This window comes from Hyaena hyaena, unplaced genomic scaffold (genome assembly GCF_003009895.1).
Source record: "Hyaena hyaena isolate Hyena2069 unplaced genomic scaffold, ASM300989v1 scaffold_212, whole genome shotgun sequence".
Lineage (NCBI taxonomy): Eukaryota > Metazoa > Chordata > Mammalia > Carnivora > Hyaenidae > Hyaena > Hyaena hyaena.
In genome coordinates this window covers 1,115,367-1,129,093 of record NW_024080845.1, presented here as the reverse complement: position 1 = coordinate 1,129,093, position 13,727 = coordinate 1,115,367, and the positions used below count along the sequence as shown (strand labels likewise).

Genomic DNA, 13,727 nt, shown 5'->3' with positions numbered 1-13,727 from the left:
TGAAAGAATGTGGCTCCCATCTACAACAGAAATAGCTAAAGAGGAATAAAGTTTTCAAGATGACAGTTTTATGCTCCTCAGAAAGGATCATAAGATTCAGGCTCGATATTATTAACCAAGGCACTATGGAGTGTAAATTTCATTCTGATCGTATGCCAGGCAAATTCTTAGGGGTGAGTGTGATGTCAGCCCAGTATAGCTAGGAACTAAATGGCACAGAAGACTCTGTAAAGGAAGATTAACTTCTAAATGCTACTTAAATGTTGAGGAGGCTTACCAAATAAACTTAGAGGGCCACTAAACTAGAAAAGTTTAAGAAACAGAATTAATTTGTCTTAAATAGTTTGTGACTTTAGGCAGACAACCTTGACTAATGATATAATATATTCCACCCTTCTGGGACCTAATATTTTTATAAAATGTATGTCTTTACCTTATAAGGAGCTTGTTGCTCTTCAACGTTTCAACAAAATTTGAATTAAAAAAATAGCACTTAAAAATCTGCCAGATTCCAGTTAACTACATTTCAAGAATGAAGGATCAAGTTTAAATCTTTAAAATATCAATAATCCCAAAGCAGGAATGATTTTAGATAATCAATATTAGTAATCAAAGATCAGTATTCCTCTTCTTTTATTTTCTTTTTTTGAGTAGTCTCCACACCTAATGTAGAGCCCAACATGGGGGGCAGGGCCTGAGTTGAGATCGAGAGTTGGATGCTTAACCAACTGAGCCACCCAGGTGCCCCAAAGATCAGTATTTCTCACTTATGATAGAATACCAAACTACATGGATTCACTAAGATTCCAAATATAAGGAATTTGAGAGTGTCTAAATCCCTTATAATCCCTTTATACCAAACAATTTGCCCAAATGTGCTGTCAACACAGACATCAGTTGGTACATACATATATATTCACATGCATATAGTTGTGTCTGGGCCTTTATTTTGTCCTCTTCAGATTTTGGAATTGTTTTAATAAAATTTTACATGTTATAAACATATTTCCTCTTTGTTGTTAATTACCTCTAAACATTTAAAAAGTATAACACATAAATGTGTATTACATTACATAGATATACAAAAGACTAGAAAGATAGGACACTGAAAGAGAAAGAAGTTTTATAGATATTGATAACACATGGTATTGTAAGAAGGCATCTTAGGGGCGCCTGGGTGGCTCAGTCTGTTAAGTGTCTGACTTCGGCTCAGGTCATGATCTCATGGTTCGTGGGTTTGAGCCCCGTGTCGAGCTCTGTACTGACAGCTCAGAGCCTGCAGCCTGCTTCAGATTCTGTGTCTCCCTCCCTCTCTGACTCTCCCCTGCTCATGCTGTCTCTCTCAGAAATAAATAAAACATTAAAAAAATTTTTTTAAAAAGACATCTTAGAGAATAAATGAACACTCCTTGTTCCTTCAACCAGTTTTTGATTTTTAAAAATGTATAATCTATTGTAATTGTTTATAAGCAGATGAGGCTTACCATTTCCTGATATATCTAGTCCTTTCTTTTTTTTTTTTTTTAAATATTTTTATTTATTTCTAGGAGAGAGAGAGAGAGAGAGAGACAGCATGAGCAGGGGAGGGTCAGAGAGAGAGGGAGACACAGACTCTGAAACAGGCTCCAGGCTCTGAGCTGGCAGTCGGCACAGAGCCCGACGCGGGGCTCGAACCCACGAACCGCGAGATCATGACCTAAGCGAAAGTCGGACGCTCAACCGACTAAGCCACCCAGGCGCCCCTATCTAGTCCTTTCTTTATTGTTTTCCCCTAAAGCGTGTTTTCCTAGGAACGACCTTGATCACAGAGTTTTTGCTAACCTTGATGCTCTTGAGGAGTAAAAACACAAGGCTAACTAACGAGAGTAAGGACTCCCATTTCTGGTGTACTGTGGGGAGGGAGATGGATTCATTAAGATTAATTAAGAGTAACTTCAATAATAAACATGTATGAGGGCGCCTGGGTGGCTCAGTCAGTTAAGTGTCCAACTTTAGCTCAGGTCATGATCTTATGGTTCATGGGTTCAAGTCCTACTTTGGGCTCTGTGCTGACAGCTCAGAGCCTGGAGCCTGCTTCGGATTCTGTGTCTCCCTCTCCCTCTGTCCCTCTCTCACTTACACTCTGTGACTCTTTCTGTCTCAAAAAATAAACATTAAAAAAATGAAGAAAAAAATCCACGTACTATTTTCACATTCTGAATTATAACATAAACATTGTTTAAATAAAAATATGGAATGGATCAAATTTTTAAGGAAGAAATTGATTTTAATTTTTTTTAATGTTTATTCATTTTTGAGAGACAGAGCACAAGTGGTGGAGGGGAAGAGAGAGAGGGAGATACAGATTCCTAAGCAGGCTCCAGGCTCTGAGTTGTCAGCACAGAGTCCGACACAGGGCTTGAACCCACGAACCATGAGATCATGACCTGCGCCAAAGATGGATGTTCAACTGACTGAGCCACCCAGGCACGCCAGGGAAAAATTGATTTTAAACTATACATCAAATGTTGATGGGGAAGCAGGAGTCCACTAAATCTGCTGGAGTAAATATATTGTCTTCGTTGGTTTGTATGTAAAGTATTGGATATTAGAAAGACATAACTGATCATATAATATTATTACTCTTTATATAACTGTGAAATTCGAAAGCTGAATTTGTATCTTTCAATCTTATAAATTCTTTATTATAGTCATCTCCTGATCACCCTTACTAACAGAAGGGATCATTGGTGTGAAAGAAAAATAATTTGTATTTGAAATTTTTATCACTTAATCTATAGGAAAAATTCAATCACTGATTTTAGATCTTTGCCATTTGTTCAGCGCTTTGGTGAGAAGTTGTATTCCATGAATATACCCTGAGTACACCAAAAGGAAAGGACATGTAGAATGAAGGTGGAAGTAAAAAAAAATACTGCTGAAGTATTACTGCTGAAGTATTCCGCTATTGTGCTTAACTTGTCAAATAGCCAAAAAGAGCCTGGCTGATCATTTTGCTGCAAGAAGGTAATTAAGTATCAAATTTAAATTCAATTAGATGAAAATTTAAGATAAAGAAATATTTTGAAGCTAAAAAAGAGTTCTTGCATACTTGTGTAATTCTTTTTCTTGCCGCTGCAGTTCTGATGATAACAAAACATTTTCCTTTTTTAGAGAATGGCATTCGGTTTCCAATACATTCCATTCCTTTCTCAACTTCTCTAGTTCACCTAAAATAGTCCCAAAATATATTCATTAATATAGGAACATAACTTCCATAGTAATTCAGAGGATAAGGGAAATATTTCAGAGAAAAACATACCTTTCCCCCCAACCAAAAACTATATATTTTACATGGCTATTCTTTGATTCCTGTTTATTTTGCATCTCTACCTCAGGTAAGTCCCACCACCTTGAACTTCATATGACAAATCATTCTTTTATATGACGAATAATTCTAGTAGTATTTAAAATATTGTAAAAAATGTCAATTTAATTTATTGTAGAACTTGCAGACCTGAAGAATTTTTACAGCCCCAACATAAAAACATTACTTTATACAATCAACTGTGATCAAAGAGAAAAATAGTCCAAATGGTTATTCTGTGCAAATTATAAAGTTATCACTGTCAAGAATTAAGAGTTTTACATAAAATACGTGTACTCACCTTGTAGCCTTGTTGCTTCCTCTCTCTGCTGGTCCTCACACTGCTGACACCGAAGCTGAAAACTGTTTTGCAGACTTGTGATTTCTTTCTCATATTCAGACGCTGCTTTCCGCCACCGCTCAAGCTCAGCTCGCACCTTCTTAAGCTCGTCTTGTAATGAAGCAATGTCAGTGTCCCGCTCAGAGGCAGCCTTTTCTGCTGCCTGACGAAGGAGCAAAATTTCATCTCGGGCACTAAGCAGTTCATCTCGAGTGCTTGTGATTTCACTGTCCTTCTCCTCCCGGAGATTCTCAATATTGATGTGTAACCTCTGCAGTTGGGCTACAAAAGGAGATTTATCTGTCATTTTCTTTGTCCAAAGCAATTACAAATCAATGAACTGCCCAATTGGGTCTATAGTTACTACAAACTGTACAAACAATCTGTGTTTAATGCAGAAATGTCAAAATACAGAAACACAGAGAGTAAAAACCAGAGTGATCTTTTTATTTCTCCCACACAGAAAGTTCCTTCTAACATTTGGTATTTATATCTAGATTTATTCTAGATTTTTATACACGTATAAAAGCAAAAACAAAGAGGGACTCTAACATATATGGTGTTCTCTTTCCTGTTGGTAATGAATATCTTTTACTAACAAAAAAGTTACACTGTGATTTCTTTGACTAATCCTTTATTTTAGATATTTTAGGCGTTCAGTTTTTAATTACTATATATAATACTGCAAGCCTGATTTTTTTTCTTAGAGTGAATTCCTAGACATAGAATTGCTTGGTCAGATGGTATGCATTAGTTTCCTGTTCTTGATTCAATTTTCTGTTCAAATATCAATTCCTTTAAGAAGCTTTCTCTGATGACTTATCTAAAAATAGCCCTTTCATTCTCTAGCCCATTACTCTGCCTTTATTGGATGCCACATTATATATTTGCTTACTGTTTATCTTTTCCACTGGACTGTAAATCTCTTGCATATTCTATCTTCAATATTAGCAAATAACCAGGAATTATTGGTTGAATTAATGAACTGACAACATTAATGAATACTGCCCAATCAAGGAGGTGTATTTTTAAGATTTATTCTTATGCCCTCAAGACTTGAACTGGAAAGAATCTGTATAATATACTTGGTTCAGAACTAGAAAACTAGTGCTAGTTACTATAACACTAGAAAATTACAGGTGGAAAAATTCCTTAGGGTAGAAAAGAATAATAATTAAAATAATTAAGAAGAAAGGCTGAGAAAGGGGGAGGCTACTCGATAAATAAGCATTAAAAAATTAGGCCTCTTAGAAAGTTTGCAGGAAGCACTGAGAGGTTAACAGGTTCAAAACCTGAAAAGACATAATGGCCAGAGATGAACAGGACCATATGCTTGTGAATAAAGTCATGAAATACACATGCTGGCACAGGGGGAGCTCAATGATGCCTAGGTAAGACAGCTTTAAGAACAAACGCAGCTCTAGTTATAGAATCTTTAGGGAAAATTGACCAAACGCAGTACAGAACGGAAATATAGATTGAAATCAGATTTATATAAGCTAATCGATAAAGGCTTAAATTATAATAAGAGTTTAAAGAATTTCCTATCAAAAAGGCAATCTACCTCAAAATTCTAACTTGACCATAATAAAATTTAAATTTTTAAGAAAACCCAGAAGACTGCTTTTTCTCAGGGATATTTTAGGGTAAATATTATAGGCCTCAGACGGTGATTTCCTATTTTTTCTGTACTGAGATTACTTGACTACTTTCTTCTCACCCTACATCTCAAACTAAAACTTTCAAATAACATTAGTTCTTTCTTTCAATAGCAATTTTGTGTTATAGGAATTTTACAATCGCATGGGAAAGAAAGGTCTCTCCTAGGGCTCTCACATTTAGAGCCTAACAGTGCCAGGAACTCTGGCTCGAAGAAAACCCTTGGCAGGCAGGGATCTTTCTGGTCATTTCTGGAATGAACCTGTGACAGCCCACACAAAGAGACAGCAAAACGGTGGGTATGAAGAGCAGCCTCTACCAATGAAGGCAGTGCAGGGATCATTGTGCTCTTCCATGTGATATATAATTTTTGTTGTAATGGAAGTATGTTATGAGCATTAGAAATGATATCATCAAGCTAAAAGTGCTAATGCACAGAGCAGCTCAAATTGATGTCCTGTCCAAAGACCCCCTGTGTAGTAACTCACTACATAACCCAGAAAGTGACAGTCTTACCAAACCCATGTCTTCACCCATGTTCTTCCCACTCCAAGTGTCTACTATTGGAGTATTAGGGAATCTTCTCTTGTATCTTCTTAAAACAAACAAACCAACACACCAAAAAAAAAAGCCTACCAAGAGGTCTAGTTATAGTCTCAGATTCTAGGGACAAACGAAAGCCGTGAAAAATGGGAACCCACCCCACTCTTACTTTCCATTCCTTTTGAATCACAACAAGCAAACAATAATAATCCCACATAGCCCTGAGGTGTTTCATACCTTGAAGAACCTGTATTTGTTTACTGGATTCCTCAACTTGATTTCGATAGGCTTTTCTTTCTTCTTCCAAAAGAGCTAAAAATAAAATACAATATATCTAATTTTGTGAGTTAATCGAAGTATTCAGAATTGAGCAGCTGGAAATTTCTAAGAAATTAAATTTTATTTCTAAGAAGGAAACAAGCTATGGAGTAAGTATTATCAGTATTAGCTGTTAGATAGTTTAAAGATTTTAGGAGCACAAAAGAGTAGTAATAAATACATTCAATTGAGTAACAGTTTTTTAGACCTTGTATCACCAAGATAATATGTGCTATTCTTTACATGAGAAGCATTCTTGATAGTTGTTAATCAGCATTTTTGAGCTTAAGTTTTAAAAATAGACTTAACATCCTCATGTTTACCATCAAGGACATGGTAAGTACCGACTAACAGAAAGTTCTGAGTTCCTCTTAGGATGCGAATCTTCCTCCTGATCAGGAAGGCCATCTTAGAGAACATGAGGACTCCACTGGCCACTTACTTTCTCTTTGTTTTTCTAAGACTTTCTAAGATACCAGTGACTGCAACTAGGTAGTTATTGTTAAAGATATGGAAATGTCAGCTCTGGAGAAAGAACAGTCCAGACTCCACTGGCCTGTGACACTATGGATGAGTAAACTACTAGAGAAGAAAGTGGCTGGGACACCGTGAAATCCTTTTATCTTGCCTGGTTCCTCCCATTTCCTGAAGAATATGCTATAAAATCACAGGGAAGGTAAGTTTCCCTCATCTTCTACTGAAGAGCCAACATTAGGTGTAACTAAAACTTTGGAACTGAAATACATCATTTTTTTCCTTTTGTTGTACTTTATAATTAACTGTTAAGACCTTTTATTGGTACAAATCCTTCTTGATTTTCACAATGGAATGTGACCAATAATGGAAGAAAGTAGAGCAACTGGGGCTCTCCCCACTTTATTAACCCGAAACATAAGTTCAGGGAGGGTAAGTGAATGTCCCAAGATCCCATATCCAATAATGTTGTGGATCTGGAACAAGATACCATACCTCTGGACTCAGTTATATCACAATGCTTCCACATCCCCTAAAGAATCAAAGTAATCTTGATCTCACCTTGAAGTTCAAAGCATTTTTGTTTACTTGCTCTAGCTAGTTCCTGGGCTTCAATCAATTCCTTGCGAAGATGCTGAATTTCTTGTTTTGCCTCAATTTCTGACTGTGCACCCTGCAAGTCATCTGACAAAAATATGTTTATTTTAAAAGCAAGAGTTAGTATCACACTATAACCTCTACAATCAAGTATTAGCCCTCTCTATCATGTTTAGACATGCATAGTTAAAGAACATAGCACAATGAGTTAAATAAAATTTAGAAGCAAATTATATTAAGGATTTTAGTCATTTTACCCTGGTCAAAGAACAAAAGTACAGTTAAATATATATTAGTAATTCATAGCAATGGTATTATAAATGTGTATTAATATATACTAAGTTATACATTTCACTCATGTAGAGCTCATGTAAGGCTTGACATTCAGTAAGATGGGCATAATGCCATTCTTCTTTATTTTGAAATTGCTTGATAACAAGTCAGTAAAATTTCACTTGGAACTGGAAATGGAAAACAAAAACAAACTTTTCTTCAAGAAAAAGTATTTTAGCATTATTTCCCTAGTTGTGGGAAACATAATAAGAAATCTCCACCATTCTCACTTTGTCATCAGTATCTCCCCAACACTACACATACAACAAATGTCTGCTGAATAATTAAACGATGTAATCTCAATGATTTTATCAAAATAAATTAGATCCAGCATTACATCTCAAATATGCTCCGTCCTTTAATGTCTTTTCTCTAGTCACTCTGCTCATCTTTCACCATATTAAAATTTTCTGCAATTTTTTAAAAGTTTATTTATTTAGTGTGTGTGTGTGTGTGTGTGTGTGAGAGAGAGAGAGATAGAGAGAGAGCATGAGCAAGAAGGAGAGAGAGAGAGAGAGAGAGTGAGCATGAGTGGGGAGGAGCAGAGAGAGAGAGAGAATCTCAAGCAGGCTCTGTGCTGTCAGAGTAGAACCCAACATGGGGCTCAATTTCACAATCTTGGGATCATGACCTTGAGCTGAAATCAAGAGTTGGATGCTTAACTGACTGAGCCACCCAGGCACCTCCAAATTTTCTGCTATTGAACACTGACTTAAATAAGTATATCATCAGTTAGGCCATATTCTTCTAGTGCATTCTATTTGACTATTACTTTGACTTACAAGTAGCTCAGGCATAATAACTTTATTAAAAAAGAGCTAGGAGGGGCACCTGGCTGGCTCAGTTGGTAAAGCATGTGATTCTTGATTTTGGGGTTGTAAGTTAGAGCCCCAGGTTGGATAGAGAGATTACTTAAAAATAAAAGTCTTAAAAAAAAAAGCTAAGAATAAAAGTTTACAATATGATTACAGCTGGTCTTAGATGTTACATACCCATATTTTCACACTCCTAGACTATATCCTACTTTCTCTTGCACAGAAAAGTAATTTTGAGCCTAATTTCATTTATTCTAGTCAACCTATCAATTTTTCCTTCAAATGGTCTCTTGGTAAAGAGGGGGTCATGTAAAGAGAGAGAGACAGACTTTCCAGTTGGCAGGAGCATTGTCACAGCAACTACAAAATTTCTCTTCTAATGCCACACACTAAGTTTGCAGAAATCTTGGGGTGCCTGGGTGGCTCAGTCAGTTAAGTCTCTGACTTTAGCTCAGGTCATGATCTCTCAGTCTGTGGGTTCAAGGCCCAAGTCAGGCTCTGTGCTGACAGCTCAGAGCCTGGAGCCTGCAGCCTGCTTCGAATTCTGTGTCTCCCTCCTTCTGCCCCTCCCCCAGTCTGTCTGTCTCTCTCTCAAAAATGAATAAATGTTAAAAAAAAATTTAGAGTCTGCAAACGTCCTAGCTGACCACCTCTGGATTTATCATTATGTAGGACAATGTCCTTATTGTCAGGAGTTTTTAGGAGGGATGTGTCACAATGCCTAAGCCTTATTTTCAAGTGGGTTAGCAAAAAAAAAAAACCAAACAAACCTCCAAAACCAACCAAAACTGACATAAACGCCTTAGTTCTATGTTTGTGTGTGTTTTATTTTTTTAATCTTTTAAAAAATTTTTAATATTTATTTTTGAGAGTGTGTGCACGCACACACACAAGAGGGTAAGGGGCAGAGAGTGAAGGGGACAGAGAATCGAAGGCAGGCTCCAGGCTCCAAGCTGTCAGCACAGAGCCCAATGTGGGGCTCAAATCCATGAACTGTGAGATCATGACCTGAGCTGAAGCTGGACGTCTACCTGACTTAGCCACTCAGGTGTCCCAGTTTATTTATTTTTTTTTAATGTTTATTTATTTTTCAGAGAGACAGAGCACATGAGAGTGGGGGAGGGGCAGAGGGAGAAGGAGATAGAGGATCCGAAATGAGTTCTGCAATGAGCCCGACATGGGGCTTGAACTCAGGAACTGTGAGTCATGACCTGAGCTGCAATCAAGAGCCAGATGCTCAACCAACTGAGTCAATCAGGAGCCTCTGTTTGTGTGTTTCTGTTTTTTGTTTTTGTTTTTTAATGTTTATCCTTGAGAGAGTGAGAGAGACAGAGAATGAGCAGAGCAAGAGAGGGACACAGAATCTGAAACAGGCTCCAGGCTCTGAGCTGGCAGTCAGCACAGAGCCCGACGCAGGGCTCGAACCCACGAACCGTGAGATCATGACCTGAGCTGAAGTCGGACGCTTAACCGACTGAGCCACGCAGGTGCCCCTGTTTTTTTTAAACTAAGCACTTCTGACATTTGGGGCTGAATAATTCTTTGTGCAGGGGGCTGTCCTGTGGATTGTGGCATGGTTTGTTTTGTTTTGTTTGGTGCAAAAAGGTGATTTTATTAACGCACAGGGGCAGGACCCATGGGCAGAAAGAGCTGCCAATTGTGGTATGTTTAGTAGTTTCCCTGGTCTCCACTCACTAGATGCCAGTAGTATCCCCTCTGAGCTGTAATAACCAAAATGTTTCCAAATATTGGCAAATGTCCCTTTGGGGATAAAACCACTCCATGTTCAGAACTACTGTTTCATCTTACTAATTTGATAACCAAGAAAAAACAAATCTTTATGTAGATTTCTCTTCCACAGAAGCACTGGTTAGCACCTCTGAAACTGCTTTTTGTATATTCTAAAAGTGATCAAATAAATACTGTAGATAAAGAGAGCCAGTTTCTCACTGCTGGAGAACAGAATTAAAGCTATGGAAACAAGGAAGACGAAATTAATCCTATGGTGTAGGGTATGAGTTAGAGTATGAACTCAAATAGACCTGAATGTGTAGACAAATGCAGATGTAGAAATAAATACAGGTATGTGAGGCTGTATATATACATATACACATATGTGTGGGCATAAGTATGCGCGTATATCTATTTCTTAACTGTCTGTTGAGTGGGCCTAGATGCAATGAACACACCAAATACTCAGATCTCGGTTTCTAAATACTATTCTCCAATGAAAGAGCTCTTTGGAGAAATTGCTGACTTCATTGCTAAGGGTAGGAAAGTACAAGATGAATGTAGAACATCTTTTGTGTCAGAAAGTAAGAAAGGGCTCAAAGAATGGTTGGTTCGTGTTGAAAAGATACAAGGGGCTCCCACTGACCAAACATGGGACAATGTGAGCAACAAAATAGGGGCACCTGGGTGGCTCAGTCGGTTAAGCATCCGACTTCGGCTCAGGTCATGATCTCACGGTTCGTGGGTTCGAGCCCCGCGTCGGGCTCTGTGCTGACAGCTAGCTCAGAGCCTGGAGTCTGCTTCAGATTCTGTGTCTCCCTCTCTCTCTGACCCTCCCCCACTTGCACTCTATCTCTCTCTCTCTCAAAAATGATAAATGTTAAAAAATCTAAAAACAAAAAAACAAAATAAATAATGACAATGAAAGGTTATAGGCCACTGAATAACACATTAGTCCATGAATTCACAATAATATAGATAAACGAGAGGGAGGGAAGGAAGAGAAAAAAAACAAAACAAAATAAAAAAAAAACCCTCTTCCTTGTATTAGAAAACCAGCTGACAAATGTAAAAGTAATGACAGAATTAGGAAATTACTATTTGGCAACTATTCAGGCAAGAATCCTCAGCAGATGCTAACACTAAGTAGATAAAAGTTGAGAAGTAACAGGATATGTATACAAAGTTAACATCACCAGTGACAAAACAATTCAATATCAGTTGTCACTTGATATGACGTCCAATATTATTATTGAGACACATTTCACAAATAACTGTGGTTTTCAAAAATGTCAATGTCACGAAACGCAAAGACAGACTGAGGCATTGTTCCAGTTAATTAAAGGAGACCAAAGACATATGACAACTGAATACACTGTATGACTCAAGATATTCTTTTATAATGACATTATTTTTCTTTTATAAAAGACATAATTGGGACAACTGACAAGATGTGAATAAAGTCTGTGGATGTGATAATGTAATATATCAATGTTACTTTCCTAACTGTGAAACTTATATGGTGGCTATGGAAAAGAAACAGAAAATAAACACTGGAGTGTTTATTCGGGAGTAAACGCTATCAGGTCTGCAATCTACTCTCAATGGCTCAGGGAGAGAGAGGAAGGTGGATGGAGGGAGGGAGACAGATAAATCAAATCCTGTAAAGTGGTCACAACAAATGGAGTGAAAGGTTAATATCTGGAGAAATCTGAATGAAGACTACATGGAATTCTCTGTTCTATTCTTACAACTTTAAGTCTGAAATTGTTATTAAAATAAAAAGTCAGTTAAGCATTCAACTCTTGATTTCAGCTCAGGTCATGATCTCAGTTTTGTGAGATGGAGCTCCATGTCGAGCTCCATGCTGACAGCATGGAGCCTGCTTGGGATTTTCTTTTCCCTCCTCTCTCTGCCCCTCCCCTGCTTGTTCTCTCTCTCTTTCTCAAAATAAATAAATGAATATAAAATTTAAAAGATATTAAAATAAACAGTTAAAAGAAACATTTCTAAAAAAAGCATTTCTACAAAAATACACATACAAATAAAAAACTGAAACAAAGAAAATATGGCAAAACCCTAACAATTGTTGAATCTAATTGTTGGAACAATTCAACAACTGTTGAATCATAAATATATGAGTGTTTTTGGTACACTCCAACTTTTCTTGTGTTTGAAATTTTTCATAATTAAAAAAGATAAATTTCAATCCTAATGCCACAATCGTAGAATAAACCCCAATCTTTTCTGTCTAAATACTTACCCTTAATCTATTCTGCCCTTCTGCATTCTACCCTACACTGGGATACTAAAGCAATTTTCTTACTTAGATCAAGAACCTATATTGACTTTCTTTTGTATTAAGTGCAGACATCTTTATCTGACTTCTAAATTTCTCCATAATCCAGTCATTACTTATTTTCCATTACTCAATTCCTACTAGTCTCCTTAGTAGTTCTGCCTCATGACTACTTTCCTCACACACCTTTGTTCATGCCATTCTCTTTTACTCCTCCAAGCCTGCCCATCCTTTAAAGCCCAGGCTGAAGCCTCTGCATCCAAAGCCCTGACATCTAACACCTAGTGCACAGGGGCCTCTTGCCTGATTTCTAAAGCTTGACAGTAAAACCTAAGCAAACCAGTACGCTCTTTACAAGTTCTCTTAACTGTTCAATAGCATTTTGTTTTATTAAAAATTTTTTTTTTAATTTGAGAGAGAGAGTGGGGAACGGGAGTGGGGAAGGGGCAGAGGGAGACAGAGAAAGAATTCCAAGCAAGCTCTACAATCTGCGGAGTCCAATGTGGGGCTCAGTCCTACGACTATGGGATCATGATTTGAGCCAAAATCAAGAGTTAAATGCTCAACCAACTGAGCCACCCAGGCATCCCTAGTTTGACTTAAAAACATTTTTTTAATGTTTATTTATTCTTGAGAGAGAGAGAAAGAAAATGCAAGTGGGAGAGGGACAGAGAGGGGGAGACACAGAATTCAAAGTAGGCTCCAGGCTCTAAGCTGTCAGCACAGAGCCTGATGTGGGGCTCAAATCCAAGAACCGTGAGATCATGACCTGAGCTGAAACCAGACACTCAGGCACTCACCCTTAAATTCATTTTTTATAGTTTTTTAAAATGTTTTTATTTAGTTTTGAGAGAGAGACACAGAGTGTGAGTGGGAGAGGGTCAGAGGGAGAGGGAGACACAGAATCGGAAGCAGGCTCCAGGCTCTGAGCTGTCAGCACAGAGCCTGACACGGGGCTCGAATCTAAGGACTGTGAGATCATGACCTGAGCTGAAGTCGGACACTTAACCGACTAAGCCACCCAGGCACCCCTAGTTTCATTTTTTAAAGGAGAATGAGCCCCTGTGATACTTAGAATTTTGGAAGAGACCTACTCATTTCATTTTACAAATGAGGAAATAAAAGTCCAGAGATCTGAAATGGCTTAGCATCTGGGAAGTGGTAGAGATAGGACTAGAATTCTCACTCTAGCCCAGTTGTCTTTCCATGGTAACTTCTTAGTTATATCATAGAAATTACCTTTAATTCGCATGCATTCCTCACAACTAACTC

General features: G+C 37.7%; 1 protein-coding gene across 31 annotated transcripts in view; it reads right to left on the bottom strand.

The window, feature by feature from the left end:
• Positions 1-13,727, bottom strand: part of LOC120238610 (sarcolemma associated protein) — a 154,233-nt gene that overhangs the window by 10,616 nt on the left and 129,890 nt on the right. For 21 of the 31 annotated variants that reach the window (XM_039242409.1, XM_039242416.1, XM_039242414.1 and 18 more), the window contains 4 exons: positions 7,242-7,364; positions 6,126-6,200; positions 3,648-3,968; positions 3,092-3,209 (listed from right to left, as the gene is read on the bottom strand). In XM_039242409.1, the coding sequence (XP_039098340.1) occupies positions 3,092-3,209; positions 3,648-3,968; positions 6,126-6,200; positions 7,242-7,364 (637 nt within the window). The remainder of the gene's footprint in view (positions 1-3,091; positions 3,210-3,647; positions 3,969-6,125; positions 6,201-7,241; positions 7,365-13,727) is intronic. The other 10 variants (XM_039242426.1, XM_039242435.1, XM_039242438.1 and 7 more) reach the window with 1 other exon arrangement.